This window comes from Sinocyclocheilus anshuiensis, unplaced genomic scaffold (genome assembly GCF_001515605.1).
Source record: "Sinocyclocheilus anshuiensis isolate Anshui unplaced genomic scaffold, SAMN03320099.WGS_v1.1 scaffold1161, whole genome shotgun sequence".
In the NCBI taxonomy this organism is placed as follows: domain Eukaryota; kingdom Metazoa; phylum Chordata; class Actinopteri; order Cypriniformes; family Cyprinidae; genus Sinocyclocheilus; species Sinocyclocheilus anshuiensis.
In genome coordinates, this window is record NW_015558611.1 from 119,538 (window position 1) to 134,441 (window position 14,904).

General features: G+C 38.2%; 1 protein-coding gene across 4 annotated transcripts in view; it reads left to right on the forward strand.

The window, feature by feature from the left end:
* LOC107680312 (gamma-aminobutyric acid receptor subunit rho-1-like) overlaps positions 1 to 14,904 on the forward strand; it is a 43,602-nt gene that overhangs the window by 27,292 nt on the left and 1,406 nt on the right. For 2 of the 4 annotated variants that reach the window (XM_016476157.1, XM_016476158.1), the window contains exons 1-8: positions 2,673 to 2,839; positions 3,903 to 3,953; positions 4,326 to 4,435; positions 6,067 to 6,134; positions 7,182 to 7,405; positions 11,627 to 11,709; positions 11,856 to 11,996; positions 14,630 to 14,782. In XM_016476157.1, the coding sequence (XP_016331643.1) occupies positions 2,742 to 2,839; positions 3,903 to 3,953; positions 4,326 to 4,435; positions 6,067 to 6,134; positions 7,182 to 7,405; positions 11,627 to 11,709; positions 11,856 to 11,996; positions 14,630 to 14,782 (928 nt within the window). In that variant the 5' untranslated portion in view covers positions 2,673 to 2,741. Of the gene's footprint in view, positions 1 to 2,672; positions 2,840 to 3,902; positions 3,954 to 4,325; positions 4,436 to 6,066; positions 6,135 to 7,181; positions 7,406 to 11,626; positions 11,710 to 11,855; positions 11,997 to 14,629; positions 14,783 to 14,904 lie in introns of those variants that run through there. The other 2 variants (XM_016476159.1, XM_016476160.1) reach the window with 2 other exon arrangements.

A 14,904-nucleotide genomic window follows, 5' to 3' on the forward strand; every position in this document is an offset into this window, starting at 1 on the left:
ATAGACTTGCCCTCTATTCATTTGCTGCTTGTTTTCTTTAAAAAAAAAAAAAAAAAATTGTATATTATTGCTCTTTTGTTGATTTTGATTGCTTCCATTGTCCTCATTTGTAAGTCGCTTTGGATCAAATGTAAATGACTAAATATAAATGTAATGCAATGTAAATGTAATTCAAACTTTGTATTAATAATCTTTCTTAGATTTTTTTAAATTCCTTACACACACACACACACACACACACACACACACACACTAAGTACAGTCATCATATTATTCATTCATATGTCAAAACTTCAGAACAAGTCTGCAAAACTGCAAGCACATTATTTGCAAATCACATCATTCAAAACGAACAGCTCTTGTGTTTAATTTAAAATGAAGTCACCTTTTTTCTACACTCTCAGAAGAAAAGGTAGAAAAGCTGTCACTGTAGCATTTTTGCACCTTTTAGGTACCAATATGGACCCTTTAGGTACAAAGGTGTACCTATTGAAAACCACAGTTATATGAATTGCATTCAATTTTAATTATATCTACTTAAATTAAAATTACAATTCTGCACTCTGTTTACAACCTCAATAGAAAAGAAATGACATTATTCTGACATAATCCTGTATCATTTAGTATTTCATAAACACTGGTAACTGTAGGACATGGCTGCTGATGTTATGAAGGCAAACTCAGGGACGAGGGAGAGTAGGATCCACATGCTGCATTTATTACACAAACAATAATCCAAGGACAAGGAGTAGCAACCAGGAACAGAACAGAACAGAGGCAGCCAACACAACATCCAAGAAAGGACAAGACCCGACAAAGAACAGGACAGGCAGAAAACAAAATGATGTCCTCTGTGGTTGAGACAGGACATGCAGGGAACTCACAGGCTGGTGCCAACACAGGACTGAGCTCTGGGGCTTGAGGGGGCTAATGGTTAGAGTCAGACTTGTAACCCAAAGGTTGCTGGTTCGAGTCTCCGTTCCGGCAGGGATTGGGCAAAAATGGCTGCCCACTGCTCCGTGTGTGTGTGTGTGTGTGTGTGTGTGTGTGGCCACCGGAATGCCAGCCGCTCAATCAGTGGTTGGTCTGCCAAACTGGAAGCCAATCTCAGGGACTGCCCTTGTAGCTTCAGGTCATGTGCAACGTTCATGACGTCCGGAAACACTGGTGTGGCAGCCATGACGGGACGAGACTCAGGAGTGGCAGGCATGACAGGAGGAGGCTCTGGAGTGTCGGCCATTTTGCAGAGAGGCTACAAACACTGGACTTGTGCCCCCCCCCCCCCCAAACAAAAACAGGGAAGCCAAAAGAACTACAAACTGACTACAAGGACACACCAAATAGGAAACAACTAAAAAATTCACATAAAAACAGAGAACACAGGCCAGATCATGACAGCTGAAGACACTGTGTTTGCTACATCGTGTGCTTTTTATGACTGTTGGTCAAGGATTTGAACGTTAATATTCAAACAAATTGCCCTTTATAATAGCAAAGCATCAGCCCTGGACAATGGCACAATCACAGACTGATCAATGGAGAAATCTATTAGTTTGATCCATTAGAACAAACATGTTTAAACAAGAGACACATAAATACACATGCAATGTATGTGAATGCAGAAGTAAAACAAGTTGAATCAATCGTGCAGCATGTAAAATCTATACATTGTACCAAATAGCCATAAAAACAATTTAAGATGTTTGCAAGAGTTAAAGAATAAAGAGAGCTTTGACTAAATGAATTACATAAATGTATATGCACCTTGTTATGTATCTCTTCAGTCGTGGCATGTTTATAGTTACTGAATATGCATAAAATTATTATTTATTTTATAACTATATCTAGACATTTTGGAATTTAAAGATATTTCTTTCAAACTTATGTAGAAAATTTGAACCTACTATGCAAAAGCATCAGGCACGCTGATGCGAAATACTGTGAAAGGAAAAAGGTATGAATTATAAACTGGTATCAGATTTAGTACTATGGTATTTATTCTCCACAAACATTAAACCAGTGAAAATTTGGACACACAAATTCATTCTTTATTGTGACTGTTTTCCACATTTTAGAATAATAGTATAAATGAATAAACGAAATAAATCAATAAATTAAATACCACAAAAGGAATGAAGGGAGTTAAGCGGGTAAATAAATACAAACAACTTTTTCGTCTGGATTCCAGCTCGGAACACTCTGGACTTCAGTATTGAAGGAGGATCAGAAACATTTGATTACCAGAAAGAAATTTAGTAAACTCTCCAATCTTTTGGCTGGACGTTGTAGCTCTTTTCAATTTATACTCACCATATATTGAATGAATATTCAATCTGATTTATTTATTTTATCAAAATGTTTCATTTTAACGCCTCTAAAAATACCATTTGGAAGAAATTAGAACAATGCTGAGTGACTATACCACTCGATTATGTAAGTGTAATTCAGATAGCACGTAATACCCATGGAACATTACATAATATACGGCCAGCAAATGTCTGTTTCACCCTCTAACCTGCGAAAGCTCCTCCTGGATGCGAGAAAGCAAGGCTGCAGCAAACAGCAGATCTGACCTTCACATTAATGCAGATTAAACGCATCTGGACGCCTGCAGCGCGACTGCGGTCGATGGCACGTCCTCACAGGCTGCACCATGACAATGGGTCGTCTTTAAGAGCTCCTCAGTGCTGTTTTAATAGCTTCTAACAGGATTCTCGTGACTGTAGGTTGATGTGGGCATCATGCACGCTGATGTCTGCTTTCTGCTCTGCGCGTGCTTTTTCTCCACTGGAGCGCTGCAGCTGCGCGGACAGGTGCTTCAGACATGCAGCCAAACCAGGTGAGTGCATCACCTCACTCATGCATTCAACCATTATTCATAACAAACGTGAATAAATAAATAACTGATGAAGAAGATGTAGACGCGCGCTGAAGGGTAGATGGGATGTGTTGCACGAATTAGTTGTTTTATTAGCAACTCTCTGTCAGAAAGAAAGAAAAATTAAGACAGAAGGAAATTAAAGGTGTGAAAAAACTTTGAAAAGGTTGAAAGTGCAAAATGTACATTAAATATACTTGTCTGCACAATTTCTGTTTTAGCTGAATTCATGCAAACTGTACTATTCTATCAAAAATAAAGAAATAAAACCTCAAAGTTATAGGATTGTTGAAACATTTAGAACAACGACGCATGACCTACACTCTAAAAAATGCTGGGTTAAATATAACCCAGCGCTGGGGCGGTTGGGTCGTTTTGACCCAGCTATTGGGTCGTTTTGACCCAGCAGTTGGGCTGTTTTGACCCAGCTATTGGGTTGTTTTGACCCAGGTTGGGTTGTTTTGACCCAGCGGTTGGGTTGTTTTGACCCAGCGGTTGGGTTCAAAACAACCCAACCGCTGGGTCAAAACAACCCAATAGCTGGGTTTGTCCCATTTTAACCCAGCGCTGGGTTATATTCAACCCAGCATTTTTTTAGAGTGTAGTGAACAATTCCTAGGTCTCTAATTAGTTGTAAACAAATTTGTGTCATGAAATTTGTGGTGATGTGAACTCCTTTGTACAGATGGTCAGATTTCCTTGCTTCTGCTAAACGAAAGCACACAAGATGCTTGATGTTTGGAACATTCTCAAAATATGATCATAATGTCAGCGTAAAGAACTGGCATCATTAAACAAGCGGGATATAACAAACACAAAGACATTTCATTTTTTCACTCACATTGTTACATTGATTATTTTTGATGTTGTATGCAGAATATAATTTTCATTAGCGATCTCCACTTATTAAGGGCATTAATACAATGTATTTATTTATTTTGCAGCATAATCATTAAAGTGCCTAAATGATTTGAGATGTTGTTATGTTCTTATATGTAATTATGTCATATCCTGCATTTGTCAGATCCAAGCGAGAAACCACCAGAACAGAGAGAGAAGCACATAAACCTGGCAGGTAGCACAAATATACATTTAATTTCATTTGCTCACCTTTTAAAACGTATAATATCTATATAACCATATTATTTGCGAGAGGTCTCAATTTCAAGCTCCCAATACTTTTGCAACATTAACGTCATAATAATTTAAAAGTGATTTTACAACAGCTACTGTATGATGTGGGGCTTTACAGTCTTGCTTTTTAAATTTCATTATTTAAAAAAATAGCATTATATATTCATTTAAATATTTAATTTTCATTCTCTGTGCTTCAAATACATTCATTAACCATATTGCAAAAACTGTTCTGTTTGCGTTGGAATTATGTTTTGAGATGTTTTGTCATGATATTGTGTGATCTCTTTTACTTATTTATTTCTGTGTTTAGCAGCACTTTACTAATGAGAAGTCCAGATGTCACAAAAGCTGCCGTTACGAAATCAGAACAGCTCCTCAAGTTAGATGGCCATGACTTCACCATGAGGCCTGGCTTTGGAGGTGAGATGAGAAGAATGCTTTGAGCCCCAAAAACAAAAGATAGAAAGCTATGTTGAAGAGTTTCCAGGCTCCCTAGAGGTAGAAAATATGGGCTATGCAGAAAAGTCTTCTGGGTAGTCTAAAGCAATATAAATGTATTCTAGTTGATTAATTATTTAAATCGTTAAAGATATAAATGCCAGCATATAAATTACTTCATAAATAAATGTAATCATTTAATTTTATTGTTACATTTATCTTAAATCTAAATAAATTATTAGTTTATGTTGTTGTTGTTGATTTCTACTTGCTCTTAGCATTACTTTATTTACTTTATTTGTGGTGCATGTGGATTAATATGCAACCTATGATTATCATTAATGCATTAATGACTAATGCGAAACACCAGCAGATCTTAATAAACACCACAAGACTCAGATTTATATAGGATTTGAACTGACATCACAGGCAATCAGCTTTACATAAGCTCAGGCCAGATTATGACACTGATTTACTGTGGCTCTGTGCCACGAACATTCACTTATCTGCCCGTATCTTCACTAAAGTTCACACCTTCTGTAAATACTACAGTCAGATCAAAACCAGATTAAGGGTTATGAAAATATTGTCCTAAGGTGAAGAAAGGACATTTCATGTTTTCACTCATTTCTTTTGCCTTTCACAAGTTTCATGCAAGTTTTTTTCTTGCTGAGTGCTAAACTAGAACATGAAAGTTCAATAGCTTGCTTAGTTAATTCATTTGAGCTATTCTCTTAAGTATATATGAAATGCTGATGAAGTGTGCTAAGAAGTGGACAGCCAGATCACCAAGAATCATAATTACAAAGACAAAACTTTTATTGTGGTACTTAAAAGATGACTGGATGGTCAATTACAAAAAGCATGTATTTTGGGGAGATTTAATTTTCTATGAGTGTTTTCTTTTATATACCATTCCACTTTATCTTGCTATATTAGATTATTGGACTTTCAAGTGAAGCTTTTAGCACTTTTAAGTCTATTCTGATGGGCTATAATCTTTATATTACATGAACATGTCATATAGCAGTTAGAGCCTGGGCATTTGCTAATAGCCATATTGTAACATGTGATTCCATATGGTAGTCAATGTGTTACTCTGATCAGCTGCTCCAAGTTGATTTAGATGATTGATCAGATGGACCAGCAGCTGGTGCAGCCGAGGTCAATCCTGTACCCCAGTGGTGTTCAATCTTATCCTGGAGGGCCACTGTCCTGCAGAGTTTAGCACAAACTTGCTCCAACATACCTTTGTAGTGATCCTGAAGACCTTGATAGCTGGTGTTATATAGGGCTGGAGTTAAACTCCGCTGGAAAGTGGCCCTCCAGATGTAACCATCCTTGTTGTAGACCTTGATCATCCTGGTTTGGTATTATGGCATGGGGTGGTAGACCACCAAAAACCAGCCTGACCACCTTAAGCCGATGTGGTATCTTTCCTTATCTATCAAAACCTTTTGCTCAGATCACACTAATGTTATTGAAGTGGTTAATAAATGGATAGATTTGTTGAGTAGATTATTTACCTTTGGTGTTTTAAGTTTAAATCGACTACGTTTTTTACAATGAGTGCATTATAAAACAGTTTAAAGCTCATTTTTGCTTCATTTCAGGGCCGGCGATACCTGTGGGTGTTGATGTTCAGCTTGAGAGTCTGGACACTATCTCTGAAGTAGATATGGTAGGAGACTGAAACGTGTGTTTTTAAATATGGCTTACAGATTTCAGAGTGCGGCATGAATGATTCAGGGCTATCATGATCTTTTCCACTCTGAGATTGCACCACAGGATTTGTATTAGGGCAAAAGCTCTAATTCAGCACCCAGTAACCTTTCCAAGCACCCTAGATGTGTCGACAAACACTTTTTTTCTTATAGAGGGCTCTTGGGATAGAAATGAAGCTGCTGTATAAACTGTTTAGAATCAGTTGTTAAAGGATTAGTTCACTTTCAAATTAAAATTTCCTGATAATTTACTCACCCCCATGTCATCCAAGATGTTTACGTCTTTCTTTCTTCAGTAGAAAAGAAATTAAGGTTTTTGATGAAAACATTCCTGGATTATTCTCCTTATAGTGGATTTCAACGGCTACCAAACGGTTGAAGGTCAAACTTACAGTTTCAGTGCAGCTTCAAAGGGCTCTACACGATACCAGACGATATCATTATATTTTCTAAAAAAAAATTATAATAATTTGCTTTATAAACAAAAACGCGCACCTTGCACTGCTCTGCGATGCGCGTCCATGACTTCACGTAATACGTAATTACGTTGAAAAGATCACGCTTGACGTAGGTGGAAGTACCGACTCAGTGTTTACAAATGTAGAGAAAGAGTACCGTTCAAAAGTTGTTGTCACATATTCAAATGTCTTTGTGTCAGTTTATCGTTTAAAATGGTCACTTCGTGTGCGTATCCTGGATGTTTAAATCTTCTGAAACCTAACTTCCGCCTACATCAAGCGTGACCTTTTCAACGTAATTACGTATTACTTGAAGTCATGGACGTGCATCGCAGAGCAGTGCAAGGCGCGCATTTTTGTTTATAAAGCATATACTTTTTTTTTAGAAAATGGCCGATCGTTTCGCTAGATAAGACCCTTATTCCTCGTCTGGGATCATGTAGAGCCCTTTGAAGCTGCATTGAAACTGTGATTTTGACCTTCAACCGTTATTTGAAAGTGAACTAATCCTTTAAGATGCACGGTTGATTGGATTGTATGCTACAGGACTTCACCATGACCCTGTACCTGAGACATTACTGGAAGGACGAGCGACTGTCCTTTCCCAGCAACACCAACCAGAGCATGACCTTTGATGGCCGGCTGGTAAAGAAAATCTGGGTACCTGACATATTTTTTGTCCATTCCAAACGATCCTTCATCCATGACACCACCACAGAGAACGTCATGCTCCGAGTGCATCCTGATGGCAAAGTGCTCTACAGCTTGAGGTAAGTGTCACAAATTACTCACATGCACATACATTCTGATGATCTTACCTCAAAGCTCTGACAGGCTCTTATTCAGGCTTTGGTTTTCGTTTTGTATTTAACAACTGACCTCTCCGAACTGCGGAAACACACAATATAATCCCCATCAAAGCTCGAGAAACAGATTGCCAGCCACCAGAAGAGTTATGTTACGTCCGGCTTTGCTGTAGATGTATGACATTGCTGGGTCTAAACCTAATCAGTGAGAGAGACTCATATTCGCTCAATAAACCAAAAGATCTTGTTTTTCTATCAAACCTCTTTGATGTAAACCAGCAGTCATTTTTCTGACATTTAGGATTTCCATGTTTGCTATTACGTTTTTTTGTTGACCAAGATCTGTCATCTCTAAGAGGTGCTGATCCTAGTTTTTGCTTTAGATGAGTGAACGTGTGGATTAATATGTGGGAATCTGTGGGATTAATGCAAGCCACATGTAGATTCAGACACAAAGCTGGCTCATTGGTGAGTTTTAATCTCAGAAACGTCCCGCACCCAGTCTGCTGGACAGAATGAATTTATTCTTCTATGTACATGTCAACTTACAATCTATAAGTCAATCCGTTGTGTCAAGGCCATCTTCTCCCTACACCCTCTCAACCATTTCATCTAGAATCTTCCCTTTTATCCAAGGCCAGATGGCCATCTGTAGGGTTTTGCTATATACAGCACATTCAGAAAGTAGTCTAACCCCTTCATGGTTTCAGTTTATGTTGCAGACTTAGGCAATATTTTTTATTGTTTTTTTTTCATAATGACAAAGCAAAAAAAAAACAAACTGATTTTTAATAACTACAAATTTGTTAAAGAATAAGTATTCACCATAACAAAATTGTACAGTAATTTCTGTCCTCATATTTATATCTTAAAGACACATTGAAATTGCTTGACGAGTGCAGTTGTTTTTCCTTTGTTTAAAAAATTGCCCCCGTCTATTTTTTGCATAGTTTTTGTTCTGATCTTAAAACAAAACATATGAATGCATAAAAATGACCCTACAGAAACACAGCAAGATAAATCAATGAGATACATTTCGATACAAAAGCAAAAAAGAAGAACATGCTCTTGAACAACAATGGTGGTTCATGTTAGTTTTCTGGACATTATTTCTGTATTATAAGTCCTTGCTTCTCTTTCAAAGCCCTGCAAGTGGTCGGGAACCACTGCTTTAGGCCAGGGGTCTCCAATCCTGCTCCTGTAGATCTACTGTCCTGTAGAGTTCATTCTTGACACAAAGTGGTCAAACCTTGAATAAAGCTAAGGGACAGTGTTTAAAAGCTGCTGCATTTACCTACAAATCAAGATATTCACTGATCTTTACCTTTACCTCGAGGGATAGTGCAGAGTCACCCTGTTCTACGTGACTACAGCATTGGCTGCATTTTCCAAATAAATGGAAAGGCTAAGGACAGGGTAATATGTTTCACACTCCTAAGTGCATCTAAAACAGTCATAGCTTTTGGCATCTGATGCCATTTCACGAGTTAGCCTGCCCATTCAGCCCTGCCAGGTAATGGTAAACGAACTTAGCTTGCGGTCCGCGAAGGAGGCTCGAAACCCAAGGCTCGGCTCGAGCTATAAACCCCCCTATAATGGTACAGTGTGGAGGAAAAAGAGAAGGAATTAGAGGAGGAGAAGGGAGGGGTGCCGAAGGAATTGTCACTGGAACGGAGCAATGGCTGCTGCTTATATATGGTCGTAACGATGATTGACAGGACTGGATGATTACGCTCCTCCCGAACCTGCGTTAGGAACTTAATTTCATTCGGTCTTCCACCAGCACAGCACACACAGCCTGCAGCTGCTTCAAAAACAGTTCCACCACACCGTAAAAGATGAATTCCAGCGAGTGGGTTCATCATGTAAGAGCTTATGGTCTGGGAGGGACAAGTCTTTCTGTTTCTTGGCCAGCTGACACGAAAGCATTGGTTATCTGGTGAATGCAGATATGGGTTTTGAAGCCTTGACAGCAATGCAGACACCCTGTTTTTTTTATATTGCTTCGTTCACAGCAAAATGGAGATTGTGCTTGAAAGGCTGATTTTTTTCTTCCATTTTTCTCCAAATTTCTCTTCAAAAGCTTCTTAGCGGTGTGTTGTCTGTGTGTTATCTCAACAACATCCAAGAGACCAGGATTGCAGTTTCCATTATTTATTTATATGCTGCAGAGTTCTCTTCGTGTCCACAGATCAGTTTTGCAACGGTTTCTCTCAGAGATGCTAGATTATGAGGTGATTCATTATAGATGTATCTCTGTGTACGTGAAATCATTTTGACTTGGAAGCTGATGGTTGAGGTTAAACTGTTATAACATTTGCTAGGATATGTGTTTTCCGAATGTGTAGACAGGAACTTGTTCCATACAAATTTCAGTAACACCCTGGTTCAGTTTTCTTGTTTCAGGTTTCTCATATTTAAATGCCTCTGAAAAGATTAGTGGGTCATGTTCATCCTCCTCAGCATGATGCTGTGAAAAGAAAATAGAAATTTCCGTAATAAGCGAGTGGCAGCCTATAATCATTTTTTTCAGTGAGTCACACACAGATGTTTTAAAGGGGTCATATGATGCGATTTCAAGTTTTCCTTTCTCTTTGGAGTGTTACAAGCTGTTCGTGCATAGATAAGATCCCTAAAGTTGCAAAGACTAAAGTCTCAAAATGCGTTTCAGAAAGGCGGGGCATAGAGGAGAAACAATAATGTACAGTATGTGGAAAATAATGTGTTTTTTGACATTTCATTACACCAAATACACAAAATAATGTTATTTTTAGCAACGTCATATGACCCCTTTAAATGAGTACGGTGGCGTTCTTTACCGAAGAATATACGGGTGAGGAAAAGTGAGGAGTAGGCACAGAAAGTTGCTAAAAGGAAAAGATGGGGTAAATCCAGTGTCAGGATGGGCGTGCAATGGGAGCTACTTCCCGGGAGCAGACAGATAAATAATGGCAAGTTGCCGATCTTTAATTTCAAACCCGCTTTTGTGGGGTTCTACTTGATGAAAGCAATTGCTGTCAAGTGCTCTTGATCATGCAGCTCCATCCAGGTGTGTGTGTCACTGATTGTGGATTTCAAGGAAAGAAATCCTTGGTTTGTGAAACGATGAATTAGCACAAATCTAATGACACAGCATTTTTTACCAGCCTTTTATTGTGGTGCAGTGGTAGCTGCGTTATTTTGTTGGGGGAGCTATGTAGTATCTCCACATCAATCCTGATCCTTGGCCTCAAATGGCAGTAATTAACCTAAGTTAATGTCTTTTTCTGAACCCTTTTGAGAAGACAAAATGCTTATTGCATGTTTAATAACACTTTTATAGTGAAATGTCCTGTGATTGGTGCTTAAATTGCGTCCGTTTTATCCAAAACAGATATTATACTGTTAATACCCTATTACATGCAACCTACACTAAGCCCTAGCCTAAACCTAACTAATAGTGATAACAAAAGCAAACATGTGATAAAAACACATTTGCTAAAGCAACTATACCATTTTAGCCTGCTTCTGCAAGTCTTTGAGCTCTTATATTGTGACTCGTGTTTATAGGACTTGTATCCGAGCACTTCACAATGTAATTGCAGTGCTGGTTGAGCTACCGAGCAAGTTTATATGGCAGAAATGCCATAAATGTGGAGCTGATTATGTGATGCAAACATCAAAATTTATTTACAAATCATGCACTATGATAGAAGTATTTAGAGGAGCCACACGAAAATAAGCCTTTGTTAATTGATGTCTGCCCCTGTAATCATAACTTGTGTAAGAAGGAATAAAAGTTGTTGCTGTTTTGCTGCCATTAGTGTTCATTTCAGCTGGAAACTGCAGTGAATTGTATGTATAGGTACAGTTTTGGAGTTTTGCAAACATGTAGGTAGAGGCATGTTTTTCCAATGAACCTATGTTGCTTGTTTGAAATAGTAGCATATTGAATACTATAGCAAAAATGCAGGATCCTACATCAGTTCAAAGCCTATTTGTTAACAAGACTCCTCCCCCTGGAAACAAATAACAGGATTATGAATGAAATAACGTTTGATTATTTATATTTTATTTATTTATTCCTCATGGGTTTACAGCCCACGTAGTATAGTCATTTTCAGTTGAAATCGCTAAAATAAAGGAGACAGTTTACATATTGTGGATTTGTTCACAAGTTTTAATTACTCCAAACACATTCAACAGGGTTACAGTCACAGCGATGTGCAATATGGATCTCAGTCACTTTCCCCTGGACACCCAGACATGCTCACTGGAGATTGAGAGCTGTGAGTCTAAACACAACACAACTGATTTTCATGAATGAATCAAACAACAGTAATGTGACGTAATTTTGAGTAAAGCAGGTTATTCCGTACTTATTTAGTGTTTCAGTGTTTGTGAGATCATTTGTATGGTGTTATTTTATTTTCAGATGCCTATACTGATGACGACCTCATGCTGTATTGGAAGAGAGGAAACAAATCTCTGCAGACTGATGAGAAGATCTCTCTGTCTCAGTTCCTCAATCAGGAGTTTCACACCACCTCAAAACTAGCTTTCTACAGCAGCACAGGTACTGAGGATTGACTGAGGATTGACTCCAGTACAGTTAAGAGTGTCTGCAACTGATCCTTCTTCACTAACCCCACCTTAAAACCAATACGGACCAGTTTTACATTGACCATCATTACCATCCTCCATATTGTCTCATGTAATTTAAAGGGATAGTTCACCCAAACATGAAAATTTGATGTTTATCTGCTTACCCCCAGGGCATCCAAGATGTAGGTGACTTTGTTTCTTCAGTAGAACACAAACGAAGATTTTTAACTCAAACCGTTGCAGTCTGTCAGTCATATAATGGAAGTGAATGGGAATCACGGCTTTGAGAGTCAAAAAAACATACACAAACAAAACCAAATTAAACCCTGCGGCTCGTGACGATAAATTGATGTGTAAAGACACGAAACGATCGGTCTGTGCAAGAAACTGAACAGTATTTATATAATTTTTTACCTCTGATTCACCGCAATGTCCGAACTGTCCTGAGCATGTCCTCGAGAGCCGGCACGTGAGGCGTCTTCTTCTTCTTCTTGCTTTACGGCTAATCGCAGACTTATAAGTGCATTACCGCCACCTATCTCATAAAGCTCATTCTGATCTCTCAAATGGACCATTGACACTCCTAATTGAGATTATAGATAGTGTCAATGGTCCATTTGAGAGATAGGTGGCGGTAATGCACTTATAAGTCTGCGATCCGCCGTAAAAGAAGAAGACGCGTCACACTCCGGCTGTTGAGAACGCGCTCAGGACAGTTCGGACATTGCGGTGAATCAGAGGTAAAAAACGATATAAATACTGCTCAGTTTCTTGCACAGACCGATCGTTTCGTGTCTTTACACATCAATGTATCGTCACGAGCCGCAGGGTTTAATTTGGTTTTGTTTGTGTATGTTTTTTTGACTCTCAAAACCGTGATTCCCATTCACTTCCATTATATGACTGACAGACTGCAACGGTTTGAGTTAAAAATCATCATTTGTGTTCTACTGAAGAAACAAAGTCACCTACATCTAGGATGCCCTGGGGGTAAGCAGATAAACATCAAATTTTCATTTTTGGGTGAACTATCCCTTTAAGTCATGTTTCGCCGTAATTCCTGACTAGCAAAGACTGTTAAAGCAGTTAATATTTAAAATGACTATAACTTTATGAAACTACTTAGCATTTTTGATGCAATGCAAAAAATAACCAAAATGGCAGTTAAATACAGTTCAGTTAGAGGTAAAGTAAAAGTAAAATGTATATAGAAGTTATCTAGATAGAATTTATGCAGGATACATATAGTATTTTCTTTTCCCAAACCTTTAGATTAATCTAAAGTCCATGATGTAGATTATGCTGTGTCAGCAAGTAAGAACCTACATTTGCTGCAAGCTAATGTTAATAATGTAAATAATTTATGTATTGATTGAGATGATGGTTAGTGTGATAGTAAGTAAAGAGTTGACAGTACCATAATGAATATGTATGGCAGTAGGTCATCACCGATGTCATATCCTGTCAAAACACATTTCACACTGCAGGACTGTGAGTCGCCAACAGGTCCAGATATTTAGCATGCCAAATATCTCATGGGCGTTGGTGATACATTGGCGCTTCTCTCAGATCGCGTCTTTGATAAGACACACCATGCGATTGTCACTCACATGAACGAGCACCGATTTGCCTCAGATTTTGGTCATTTGTCAGTGATTTCCACAAAACTGTAAGCAAGTGAAAATCAGGGTTAAAATCGTGCAGTGTGAACCCCGCATTAGGGAGCAGGATTGGACACCCCTGACTTAAACTAATGATTTCACTTATAATCATTTTTCTGCTAATAGTTGACTGTGAAAAGCAAAACGGGATACTCTGTAAAGTTTGTAAGAACACAATATTGGCACCACTCTAATAGTGGTCACACAATGAGTGGTCAGCATGACCCTGTCTGTTTTCTAAATGCATTTATTGAATTTACAATTCATCCATGCATATGTTTTATTTTTTTATCTCATAATTTTTAATCAAAATGGCATAATTGGATCTTGTGGTAAAATTACAGACTTCTCTCTGGTGACATATACACGGCCCCTCCAATCATTTGGTGTCAATCAGATCTTTCTCCATTCAATCAATAACCAATGGATAAAAGTCCCGCCTTACTTTTTATTTTTATTTTTTTGATCATCTGTTTCACTTGGATATACTTAAAGTTGCAATGTAATGAACGTAGTGAAGTATAATTCTTCGTATTATTACATATTGCACATTGCACAATTGCATTACATACAGTAAACCTTTCTATTTGTTTGAGAAAAGTCATAATAACAAGCTATTTACTGATAGATAAGCATCAAGAGGAAAATATTCTATAATAAACTGCTAGATAACCATGTGTACAGATGTTCAAATGTTCTTTACAGAAAAAAAGAGAAATGAATGTGCAGTTTTTGAGTATGCATTTATTTAGTCTCTAGTAGGTACTAGAGTCTAAATAAAAATAATAAATATGCAGGGATATTCACTTTTGTTCCTGGAGGGCCACAAACTAGAGTTTAGTTCCAACCCTAATGAAACATATCAGAACTAGCTATGTTTGATTAGCGTTCCTTCCAGGAACCCTGTGTTTTATAATGACTCAAACTGGCATCTTCTCTGCAGGTTGGTACAATCGTCTTTACATCAACTTCACTCTGCGTCGTCATATCTTCTTCTTCCTGCTTCAGACGTACTTTCCCACCACTCTGATGGTCATGTTGTCATGGGTGTCCTTCTGGATCGACCGTCGAGCCGTTCCTGCATGGGTTCCTCTGGGTGAGATGTTTCAGCTGAATCACGTCAATTGCATCTTGCTGCAAACCACTGCAGCGTGTGTCATTGCATCATTTCGTTACACTGCATAAAACATGTATATTTTGCAGCATGCACTTTTGAAT